At 34.5% G+C, this 13,607-nt stretch overlaps 1 protein-coding gene across 1 annotated transcript in view; it reads right to left on the reverse strand.

The window, feature by feature from the left end:
* Positions 1-236: 236 nt before the first annotated feature.
* The window catches only part of SNCA (synuclein alpha), a 41,564-nt gene continuing 28,193 nt past the window's right edge, over positions 237-13,607 (reverse strand). Inside the window, exons 5-6 of the mRNA XM_072405565.1 lie at positions 6,312-6,383; positions 237-2,928 (exon numbers count right to left, since the gene is read on the reverse strand). Coding sequence (XP_072261666.1) covers positions 2,896-2,928; positions 6,312-6,383 — 105 coding nt within the window. The 3' untranslated portion in view covers positions 237-2,895. The remainder of the gene's footprint in view (positions 2,929-6,311; positions 6,384-13,607) is intronic.

Genomic DNA, 13,607 nt, shown 5'->3' on the forward strand with positions numbered 1-13,607 from the left:
ACAGGAGATGCTTCTTTTTCTTTTTTCTCTTTACTGCTGCTGCAGTGACATCACTGGACAAAAAAAGCCACGTGGGATACTGAAGTTGCCCACATCACAGAACCCCTGGCGTATCCTAACAATGATTTTATGTCGGGGACCCAGTGTGACTGTGGTCTGGACTGTGAGTTGAACTTGATTCACTGTATTCCTTCTAAATATACTGTTGTGCTAAATAAAAACACATCACATGGTAATATGACACAAGCAACATTTATTTCTTTATTTACAATGAAATACAGAACATCTGTTAAATTACAATAATGTACAATATGAATAGAGTAAAACAGTTTTATTCAAAATGTTAACTTCATACTGACTATTTCTAGGGTCCTTTTTTTTTTATAAAGATCAGCAAATAATTTACCTAATTTATCCTCAAATTGTTCTATCTCGCCACCAAATTCTGAATTTCACTGGATTCATAAAAGGTTTAACACAGAGAAGATATCTTAAAATCAATATGCAAATACATGGTTTGAAGCATAAAAGCTAAATATATATTTTTAAAAGACAAATAAACTTCTAAATAGTACATTTTGGGTACACCAAATATTTTATCAGTGGCGTATGCTAGAAATCATTGTATAATTTAAAAAAACATTATATGTCTGTATAGAAATAGTTCTTAATATTTTTTGTTGTCCATAAATACATATATATATATATTAATTACTTTATTCTGAAAATAGTTTTCCAATCACTAGTTTATACCCCAAAATGTTTGGATGTAAAATGTGGAAATTACTAAAATCTATAGTTAGGCTAAATGTTTTATACAGAACTATTGGTGACAGGAAAAGCCAAGAATGATACTCACAACAGCCAACTTTGTTTTTTGCTTTCTTTTTATTGGAATTTATGAACAGGACCTGTGCTTTCTTAATCCCTAAATAGTCAAAAGAGCCAGGATTTTAGAGAGAACCTTGTCAGTTATGCTAGCGCTTCACCACAGGTGATATGGACACCACAATGCTGTCAGTAACAATGTTTGTGGGTAGATCTGGAACTGTTGACAGGCTTGAGATAGAGGGTGAGTTTTTAGTGATAACAACACTTTTAAACCTTATCTGACCTATCAGGGGGAATCAGCCATATTTATTATTAGACATCTCAACTCATATTCAACATAGAAGGGCAGGGGGTACAAACTCTTATCAGTTTACTCTTGCTCTTCCAACAAATTAATGTTGGGATAATGTTAGAAATGTGGTATAACAAAGTTCATGCTGGCCGTAAAAAACAATTATAATATTTGTACTATTTCAAATTTAAAAATAGCTTCTCTACAAGATAGTTTTTTAAAAAAACAATCTATTTATGAAGAAAAAAATCCAAATGAATGTACTGGTGTGCAGATTTTTGTGCTTAGTATCTTAGTATCTTCCTGTTTATCAGAATGTATAAAACATTCTAAAACAACTTTTTGAAACAGAACTAAAATATAAAGTAATATTTAAAGCAGTATAGTGTGTTACATGTTTTCAAATGCATGGCTTGAGAGACACAAAGCAAAAAAGTACATATATATATATATAGTACAATATCAAAATATTGGGTTTAGTTGACAGGAGAAAACTTTTAAAAATCCATACAGCTGATGATTCACCCAATCCATTCAAGATGCAATAGGTTTGCTTTAATAAAACGCTCCAAGACAGGAGAAGATAGATGACTATGAAAGATGTGGTACAGCAAATCTAGAATAGATTTCCCAGAAATAATGTACTGTTAGTTTACAAATGTTTTCAATCCTGGATCAGATATATACATTCCAGGTTTTTCCATCATCTGCAGTTTTACTAAACCAGGCCCAATATGTTAGGGATTAATCTGCATATCCACAAATGTTTAGTGCTAGCAATTTGTTTAAATACAAAAAATAAACTTCACAATAGTTGTGAATAGAATTGGGATGTAAAAAAACACCACCGACCAAGGAGGTGGTGTGCAAGAGTTGTAGGAGTTTTGTTGCTATGCCCCCCCCCCCCCCCAAACTGCTATAATGGTTTACTGAGAGTCATTTGATGGTGTCTAAATTAACTTTCTTGGAAGGGTAAACTTTGTCCCTTTAATAATTTATTGGAAGCTAAAGAAATTACCCAATACTTCATTTATCACACATTGACTCTCTCTGTAAGATAAACCTATTCCATATCACCTTTCAGGACATAAGTGTGTTGTTCATCAATTGAGCAGGGTATGAAATTTTGAAGCACCTGCCAAATGCTAAGGATGATATGAATTACTATTAGCATTGGGTAAGATCTACATTGTTCCTGGCTATTAAGTCAACTGATTCTCTGATGCTATGGCTAGCTGAATTAAACCCTGTATCATTTATTGAAATGTAGTTACAAAAAGTCATAGAAATCAAAGAGCATAAATGGAAGATTAGTAGCTCATCAGGCAATATGTAAGAATCCTCACATATGTCATAATTGGATTCAAATCTCAGGCTTAGGGAATCAATTTACTCACTCACTTTATCTCACCTATTAAGACAACAAATAACATATGAAACATTCAAAGTGTAGGAAAATAGAAACAATACAAAACCACTGGCAAACAAGTGGGAATACAAGTAGAAAGTCAAACATTAATAGACACTTAGGTGATTTTTTTTCCTTGGAAGAACCCTTCACATCCATAGCACACACATAGACCCCATTGACAGCTGATCTTCCTAATGAGGTTGAAATAACTAACCAGACAATAGGCTGTAGTTAGTGGACCTTATGTTGCTGATGGAAGACTCCCAAGTACAGTTATTAAATAAAAAAGAAATAAAATCTCATACTAGGTACATTGGAATGTTTTATGAATATCTATTGTCATGCCACTTGCTCACAGTCTTCATGCTTCGGGATCATACTCTTGGTACCCTTCCTACACAAATCAAATAAAAACACATTAAAAATTCAGCATTCTGCAAATTTCAAGCTTAAAGATCACCATTTATGGGCAAAGTAATATAAAATTCACCATTAAACAACCATTAAAAACTTTTGAACAATGTGACTTAAGATTCTCACTTTCTTCTCACTTACTTACTTCTTACTTTATTGAGAGAAAGTCTGTTAGAGTGAAACATGTTAGTCTATTTTTTTACTTTTCTTTGTAAAGAATCAAAGACTAAGATACTTGGTTTATTCTTCATGTCCTATTTAGTAATACAAACTTTGTTAAATGATGATAGTCATACACAAATTAATTTTATGGGATTGAAAGGGTTTTTGAATTTAGCTAGGGGCAACTAGAAATTAAATATAAGCAAAAATCTACTTTATATCAGAATTTTCAAGGACTTCAGCAGATAAAAAGTACAGGATTAAATATGTTTTATTGTATAGGTTATAAAAAGATATCAGCAATGCTCTTTTAAACTTGAGAAAAAGAAACTTAGGTTGATTTATTACAGGAGAGGTTCACATCAATTATCCAATCATGCAAAAAACAAAATCTTTTTTTTTTAACTAGATTTTCTTTCAAATATTTTTAATGTTGTTTTACCGTAAAAGGTAAAACAACAAGGCAGCTGATTGAATCTGTAAAGTAGAAACATGTTGACACTATTTACTATTCTCAATAATAATAATTAATAATGTTATTAATAATAATAAAAATAATAATAAACAGTATTTTTAAAGTGCAAATGTATTATGCAGTGCTGTACATTAAATAGAAGTTGCAAATGACAGATTGATACAAACAATGACACAGTAGGCGATGTTGACCCTGCCTGAAGGATTTTTTGATGGTCTTTAATAGTGTGAAGGGTTTTATATGATACCTGGGGATTACAAAAGCTTTTATTTATTTAGTTTTAAATACATGTATGTATATCTTTCTAGGTTCACATCAAGGTGATCCCGTTGCTTTGTTAGAAAACAAACAGTTAGGTTTAGCATAAGATATGTGCAACAAACAATGACAGAGTTAGTAATACAATATTTCCTCATGTCAGCATAAATTGTCAGCTTCTTGACAGCAATTTGCTTTTTTTAGAATGTGAAAAACAAGATCTTTTGTATTTATGTCAAGAACATCCACTGAATCTGTTTTTATTTTAAAATATCACTCCAGTCAAAAACAGTTAATTTCAGATTTGAATATTCTTTGGAAAGGATAGTTTCTCTGTCAGATTAATTAAATCCAGACAGGTTTTTGCACAAGTGACAATATTTTGTCTTTTCTGCAATAACATAAAATTACATGCATGTTTGCAGTCTTCTCTAGAATGTCATCCCAGGTGACAAAGTCAGAGCCACTGAAGAATGAAGGGGGGGGGGGGGCAAATTTACTCCTGCTTTAGAGGGCATCTATTAAGCTTTGTTTCTTTTCTGTTTTAGTGACAACTGCGCTAAGACAAGAAGTAAGGATTCATTTTCAAGGGGCAAAAAAACACCAGTGCAACAGTTTTGTATTGTTAGGGTGATTTCTTCCCACCAACTGTTCATTCTGTTGTCAATTTTGTCACCTAAAAAGGAAACGAGGGAATTCACATTGCTTTTCAATAAAAATCTGAATCTTTTTTTCAGCCATATAAATATATTTCCTAAATCCCATCAGACCTAAACGTAATTTGTTTCTGTGGGGATCTTGGTTTATAAGCTTTGTGAATTGAGTATATAGATTGTCCTAAAGCTGTTTGTCTCTACTGTACAGCTACTGTAAAGCACTGTACAGCCAAATCAGAAAAGCTATGTAAAACCTTTATACAAGGCAAACAATATGGTGTATCATAGTTACATTTATAGTTAGGTTGAAAAAAAGACACATGTTCAACCACTAGGGGAATAAACATACTAGAAACCTATATATTCTAGATAGAACCATATATGCATAATCTATTGAGAGGAAGGCAAAAAATCTAGTTCAGTTTACTCCAACAGGGGAAAATTTCCTTCCTCATCCTATGAGGCAATTGGATGTTACCTGGCCCAAAAGTCTCTGTTATCTTTACTTAAAAAACATTATTCCCTAGTTATATTCTGTGTTTCCAGAAAAACATCCCGCTTTTTCTTAAAACAATCTATAGGAGTTACTGAAACTACTTCCTGAAGGAGCCGATTCCACATTTTCACAGACCTTACAGTGAAGAATCCCTTCCTTATCCGGAGCTTAAACTTCTTTTCCTCCAAACGTAAAGAGTGCCCTCTTGTTCTTTGTAATGATCTCAAAGTGAATAATTGGGAGGAGAGTTTTCTATATGGACCATTTATATATTTATACAGGGTGATCAAATCCCCCCTTATACGTCTCTTCTCAAGGGAGAATAGATTCAGTTTAGCTAATCTCTCCTCATAGCTGAGCTCCTCCATTTGTGTTATTAGTTTAGTTGCCCTTCTCTGTGCTCTCTCCAATTCCACAATGTCCTTTTTGTGAACTGGTGCCCACAACTGGACTGGATATTCCAGATGTGGTCTGACTAATGCTTTGTACAGGGGCATGAATATATCATCTTTAATTCATATAATAACATAATTAATTTTTTTTTTTTGCTGCCACTCATATCATGGTTATTTCGATTTAACTCTATAGGTAAATAGGAAATGTTTCTAGCAGTGGAAACAACATGATAAATTAATGGACCAATAATTTAATAATTAAATATGGGTATTTGTGTATAATTAATGCGGATTATTGTGTGTTTCGGAATATTTTTCAATAAATAATTTTCTTAGTTATGTAGCATCAACAATATGTAGTGCTTAATGAAGTCCATAGTCATGTCACTGTATCCCTCCTATTATCAGAGTCTAGGGCCAATTTGCTAATGCAGGTAATTACTGGGGACTGATGTAAGCAGTGAGATGTAGAATTGATGACTTTACATGTCTCTATCCTCATGGTAAAATCATTGGATGTTGATCTTTTTTATTAGCTGCACCAATCTAAGTCTGTCTTTTGCATGTTTTAATGCTGTGGTTGCTATTTTTATCTTTACTTTTGCTTGTACACCACCAATTCTTGAATAAAGGACTTTCAGTATAGGCATTTTATTTTTAAAGTTTCAAAGTTTATTATACTTTTAAAGTATATTGAACATTTTATGTCCCACTAAAAGTCATAAGTTTAGCCCATTCATTTGTCATAACACGTATTAGCATATGTGCTTTAAAGCAACAACCCAGTAAAGGCAAGTCAAAATCGATTTTTGTTCTAAATTGAACGTGTTTAATTTCAACAACCAAATGACTGGGTTTTTTTTATTGTTTTTTGGAAAATGTTTATAAAGACACATAATTTTCATATAATGATCAGTTTACCTCATTTGGCATTTCATACGTCTCATCTGCATTTGCTGGCCCATCTGCATTTTCCTTATGTCCTTCTTCATTCTGAAATAAAAGTGCATATATGCCTTAGTGTTGCATGCATTTAGATAACAAACCAAATCAATCAGGATTCAGAAGTCGTATTCTGATTTAGAAGTTTTTCTGTTTTTTGTTTTTAAAGTAGACCTAGCAATAACTACTGTTTAATGTGCAGGTCTAACACTTACAGGTATTCAATAAATCTCACCTCTGACAATGCCTAAGTCCACTACTCTCTCCAGAAGGACAGGGCCATTTTTATTCATGGTTAATATCATGAATTGAGATATGACATAATCATGTAAATTTTGCCACATAAGCGGGACTTTGCTGCATTTACAAAATTTCTACACAATTCAGTCTTCTGCCTCAGCCTCTCTCCTTGGGGCCTATTACAAATTTACAATCCCTGGAAGGGAGAAAACTAACTCCATACAGAATGATGTCTTCAGGAGTATGTAACATATATATAGCTCAATAAGGCAAACTCAGCAAATTCTGTGATTGGAGTTTAAGGAATGTTTTAACAGGAATATGAAAAAATAATACTTTTGCTGCATATTGTTACATGAAAAATGTTACCTGTAAACTTCTGTTCAGCAAGATAAACAACTGCCACTGCCACTTGGGAAATGGCCATCACTCTTTACAACATATGTATTGCCAGCTGCATAATCCATTTAAATGAAAATCTGTGGTGTGTGCTTATACATGGATGATGACTATTATATGTACAGAATAGTGTATTCAGTGCAGAAGTCAGGTAATGCAAATCATAGTGCAGTGCCGCAATCGGGGCTATGTAATGTAGAACATATAGAGTGCAGGGCTCAGAAGTACATAACATACAGCTCAAAGTATAGAAAGAAGTGTTAAGGAGTATTAAATGATGCATATTACATGGTGGGTCAGAGGCCTTAAAAATACTTATATTATTACTGGTGGTCAGAGGAACAAAATACCTTTCCAACAAATATTGGTGATTCACCCTACAATCATTGGTGGCCAAAGACAATATGAATCAACTCACTCCCCCAAAGTATTGGAACTTAATTACATTAAGACCACCTTAAGTCATTGGTGGCCAGCGCATAGTCAACAAAAACCCCATAAGCACTGGTAAGTAATTATCAGTCAATGAATATAACAACAGTGACCTGAAGAGAAACACAATTTTCTTAATTTGACATTCTGTGCATTAAACCATCACAAAATTTAATAGGGACATTTTGCATCACTGATACTGCCTAAGAAACTAAACCATAGAAGTCCATGTTGTTCTAATGCACAGAAACAGAAAAGAGAAAGATGAGTCAGAGGTACTAAAAAATCTTGTGGTCCAGGATCACCTGATTCAGGCAGGTATACATCTGGGGTGGTGGGAGGGGGTGTTATATTAGGTGCACTTGCAATGTGGTTTTAATAACCTTTACTTAATATTTTCAATTTTATAATACCACCTTTATTTCAGAATAAACCAGAACTTTGTATTGATCTGTTTATGGACCCTTTAGGTATCCTCTTTAAACAGTGGCACATTCATTTTGCTTTATTTCAGTTAAGTAAACAAAGAATTATAGAATGCTTTGTTTGTCCAAATACTTTATGCCAACTGTTGTAGGCATTCCTGGCACTTATATGAGGCTTTATAGTGCCAGCGCTTTTTCAGCCCTGTAGTAATTTGTTGGATAAATGATTGGTTTACCATTTTGAATTTTAAATAAGGAAATTCTGGGAAAGAAGCTTCATATTTTGACTTTGCAAAAAATATCACACTAAGGAATAGAAAAAGCATGTGATGGATATAGCACAGCAGTAGACCTAGCATGATTTTACATGCCAATCAGTTCAATTTCATTAATGGCATAGATTTGCAGTTCAAAATATTATGTTTCTGTCTGAGCCAAATTATCTCACAGAAATATAAAGTGTTTTGATCAGATGCCATTTAACTTTGTTGGATTTTTTGCAAGTACTAATGGAGGTCACATCTTCCAATTAGAGATATTCCATCTGGTGGTTGCATTGGCTATGCCCCACTTTGCCTGTCAATGACAGGTATAGTAAGCCTCAGCCAATCCATCAGCCGGACTATGACAGCTGTTATAGTCCAACAGCCGGAATGGCTAAGCCACTCAGGCCTATCTGCGGTCAGAGTTATCAGGATAGCTTTCACATTACATATGGAAGATTCTGGAATGAGACCTCAAGAACCAATCTCTTACTAGAATCCCCACCCTGCAATTTTGGAAAAGGAAGATAATTTGTGGAAGAAAAAACTCCACTGTCTGCAAGACAGTGGAAACTGAAAAGACAAGTCAATCCAATCTGATATACTAAGATCATAGCAATAACATTATTTCCATATCCACACCCCATTCATTGTAGCCAGTTACTACCAGACTGACTGAGAAAAGAGAGAGAAAAGGAAGAGTGAGGAGGAGAGTGAAATTGATTGAGGTGTTCCATATTTGTGCAAGGATCTACCAATTTCTCTCATTATAGGAGCAACACACAAGTATCATGTTTTTTGTATCCAACCTACATTGTATAGATTGTTATGTATGTTTTTTTATATGATCTAAAAAAACAGTTTTTAGGTATGGTTTTGCCTTTTTTTGATGTATTATGTATTCCTATTTTGGCTAGGAGATTGGGTGTGTGAGATTTACCACCATCTATATCGGAACAACAATTTGATTATTGATTTCCTATTCTTGACAGTTATAGTACAGCTCCTTAAAAAAAATACAAATTCTGACTCGGCTTAGACCAGGTAAAGGTACCAAAACCCACATTTACTCAATAGCAGCTGTAGAAATGCAGCAAAAATCTGCTAGAGGTGAACAAAATAGAACAATGCATGTCAAATCTGGTCAGATCAACCAAAAAATCTGACTGGATTCACTTACACTATTTTCTGGCAAATTGATGAACCAATCAGGAATGACCATTGTTCACTCCTATGCAAAAGAGCAGACTGGGGTGCTGCTCACTTGTTTTCCTCCCTACCTTCTCCATTGAGATGAATGGCGCTGTGTGTACAGGAATATGTGTTTCACTAAAAATGTAGCTTCTTCAGGAGTAAGTACATGTTATAAAAACTCAGAATTGATAACTCTTGGCACAGCCTTTAAGAAACCTGGGCCTTAGAAACTACTAAGAAACCTTGGACTGCTGAAATTGTGACCATTTCGTCATAGTGCAATAAAAGAATAACAGTTTTTCATCATATCACATTCAACACAGTACAAATTTGTTCCAAAGCAGATCTTTTGTCAATAGTGGGAGTAGAGTTGGAGGTTCAAAATTTTTTTCCTAAATCCCTGATTATTCTTAATTTGGGTCTAGTTTCTGTATTAACACAGCAAATCAGGCATCTAAATGTTTTGAAGGCTGTAAAAAAGTTTGAGAAATGATGTCAAGTATGTTAAACTTAGTGATGAATATATGAAATATCATGGCTCTAGGTTATTCCGTTCTTGCTCAGGCCTACAATTTTTGAGCACCATCTCCTTACTTTGCACTTTTTATGGTAACACCTCCTACATCAGTGGCTAGCTCAAGGTCAATAAACAATGTGATCTCTTGTACGACTAATTGATCTAAGTAAATTTTTATAATTCACTTGAATTGGGAAAGGTCTGAGAGGGTTGTAAGGCAAGGTAACATCTGCCTTCCATACCAATACTAAGAAAAAATGTTTGGTTGGTCACAAACCAATTCATCATTCTGACCTTGTTCAGAGTGGGACCTGCAGTAATAAACACGTGTACCAGTATACCAATATTTAACTACTGGCTCCCTATTTAGACCAGCAAACAAAGCATCTAAAATGAGGTTCTACAGTACCACACCTGTTTGTGAGCCTGAAATATCTGGTGAATGAATACAAGCAACTACAAATATCTTAGAAGATATCAAAAATTGTGTCACAGTAAAAATGTCCTTTGTAAGCACCCATAATTCACCAAGCCCATCAACATGAAATTCTATGCTTTGTTATATATTTTTACTCAGAGGAAACTGCCCCTACCAGTCCCTCTTGCCATTTAAACTTCATTTATATTAATATTATACATGTGGAAATTAAACTTCATTAAACTAAGGGGAAAATAAACCCAGGATCCAATATACTCAGGAAAAGTTTTAATCATTAAGTCACTGCATTTTGTTCTGCTATCAGATAAGAAACACAAGCAGGATTTTACAATGTTATACTTTAAACTGTTGGATTATGAACTAAATACCATCTTAGTTCTTGTCAGTTAGGGTATGTCAGTCTATCTCAGGCATACAGTTTAAAAAATGTCATTTTCTAGTTTTCAATTTTAAAATGTATCTAGAGTATTTCTATAATTTGAGATTGGTCTCCAGCAATATAGTTGTTGCAGAACTTTATATATATATGGATGTAAGGGAATTGTACTTTTGAATTATACAACTGGTGACTCATGAACAGAGGAAGCAATATCCTATTTTGTTTTTAAGTTTGATCATTTGAATTATTCATAACACAGGTCAACATGTCATTTTCATCAGATATAATTTTATGTGGTCGTTGTAGTATTTTTGATGCGGATTTCAAATCTGTGTTCAGTTTTTGCAGCTAATTATATATTGTGTGAAATTCGTTATAAATAGCCATAACATATTACAGTATTTAACAACAGTTTTCTATTTTTAAGCTTAGAGACCGCACTAACTGTCATCATGCTTAGAAACTGCCTTAATGATCCAGACAGTTTCTGTTACACGTGTGGTTCATTCACGACGAAAGCACAACATCGCCAAATTACCACAGAAAAATATATACAAATTATATTTCCGCTGTCCACTTGGTGACCAGGATAAATCTTGGGCTTTACATGTCATCTGTACCAGTTGTTCCAATGGACTGCATGACTGGCTAAATCGATGTAAAGCAGCAATACCATTTGCAATCCTGATGGTGTGGAGACAACCATGAGACCATCTAATCGACTGCTATTTTTACCATGTCAACAAAAGTGGATTCTCAAGTAAAACTAAGCACGAAATTGTATATCCCAGCCTCGATTCTGCAATTAGGCTTTTCCCCATGAAGATTCATTGCCAGTTCCGGGACCACCACATGATGGACTTGCTTCTGTAGAAGGTGATGAGGAATGCGCTGGAGTTGCAGCCAGTTACAACCCTGAATCACCTGATCCTGACTACTTGGCCAATAAAGATTCAGAACCAGAGACCTTTACACAAGCAGAGCTGAATGATCTTGTTTGTGATCTAAATCTCTCCAAAAACAAAGCAGAACTTCTTTCTTCATGGCTTAAACAGAAGCACTTGCTTGCAAGGGGTGTAACTGTAACTCACTTCAGAAAACGAAATCATAACTTGACAATGTTCTTCACTAATGAGGGCTCACTGTGCTACTGTCATGATATAAATGCACTCTTTCAGTTTTTCACAAGAGCATGTTCCATCTGAATGGCGTATCTTCATTGATTCCTCCAAAAGCAGCATGAAAGCAGTCTTACTGCATATTGGTAATTCCAAACCAAGTTTACCAATTGCCCATTCTATTAACCTAAAGGAGTCCTATGACACCATGAAGTTACTACTTGCAGCAATCCAGTATAAAGCACACCAGTGGAACATCTGTGGGGATCTAAAGGTCATTGGCTTGCTGATGGGAATTCAAGGAAGATTCACAAAATATTGTTGTTTCCTATGCCTGTGGGAAAGCCTTTCTACGGGAGACCATTATGTCAATCGTGATTGGCTACCAAGAGATACCTATAAGCCCAGAACAAGCAGTGTCAAGTTTCTGCTTCTGGTTGATCCGCATAAAATATTTGTGCCACCTCTCCATATCAAGTTAGGTTCGATGAAGAACCTTGTAAAGGCCATGGGTAAATCAAACTCCATGGGTTTTCAGTACCTTGATAAGAAGTTTCCAAACATAAGCACTGCAAAAATGAAGGAAGGTATATTTATAGGGCCACAGATCAAGTCTGTTTTGCAAGATGTTGTTTTCAAACAATCTCAGCAGCTGAGCTAGAAGCTTGGGATCTATTCAAGTGGCTGTGTGAAAATTTTCTGGGCAACCATAAGTCTCCTGCATACAAGAAAGGAGTTTAGAATCTGCTTGATTCATACCAGAAACTGGGTTGTCGCACGTCATTAAAAATACATTTCTTGCACTCACATCTAGAATTCTTCCCAGGAAAATCTTAATATGGTGAGTGACAAACAAGAACATTTTCACCAGTTCACATTCAGGTAGCACTGCTACCAAGGTTTCTGGAATGAAAGTATGATGCCTGACTACTGCTGGATGCTGACAATCCAGACAAAGGGTACACAAGAAAATCATACTCTAAGCATTTCTGAAGAAACAATGGTACCTGAGTGACACTGTTCAGTAGATGTATAGCACAATGTGACTTATTTTACTTCACACTGAAGATGTATTACCATTCACTTCAATGATGCTTACATTTTAGTACAAAATACATGCACGTACAATGTTAACTATAATAGTACTCATAACTCAGGAATGTGTTAAGGAAAAACTGCAAACAGATCTAAAAACTGCTCGAAAAACTGATGTAGAAAAGTTTGCTGTTGTTTCTGATGATTATCAAAACTAATTTTTTATTGACCTGTGTAATGAGCATATAGCTATTCCAGTTCCTAGTGGTAGTAATTTATCTACAGTGGATATATAATTACTATAATAAGTAACATGCATCATCTTTCTTTGGTTTAGCCTCCTCAGTTTAATATATACCCAGTACAATTACACTGACAGATGAATAATTTTCTTAATTAAGTTATTTAAAGTAAAACGTACTGGATGCTGCAAATTACATTTTTCCCACTTGCATCTCCTGAGATACTGAATGGGAATGCTAGTGTATGCCATGTCACATAAAACACATAATGTAAACATAAAAGCATAAAAAATATAAAATATGTGTTTCTAACAAAATGATTATACTGGTATGCAAATTTTTAGGTAATTTGTTCACCTTCACACAATATGATAATCTCTCTCCAACAGAGAGGGATCCAACAGATGTTTCAAAGAGTATCTGTAATTAGTACACTTTTAGTACACCTACTAGTACAAAAGTATAAAGACAATAGTTGTGATCCTAGTTACACAGATCAACAGAATGTAATATGCAATAAGGGATTTATTAGGGCTTGTTCAAACCTGTCTGTGCACCTCCTATGTACAGCTAGGTGTCCAGGATCGTTTTT

The sequence above is a fragment of the Pyxicephalus adspersus genome, chromosome 3 (assembly GCF_032062135.1).
Source record: "Pyxicephalus adspersus chromosome 3, UCB_Pads_2.0, whole genome shotgun sequence".
In the NCBI taxonomy this organism is placed as follows: Eukaryota; Metazoa; Chordata; class Amphibia; order Anura; family Pyxicephalidae; genus Pyxicephalus; species Pyxicephalus adspersus.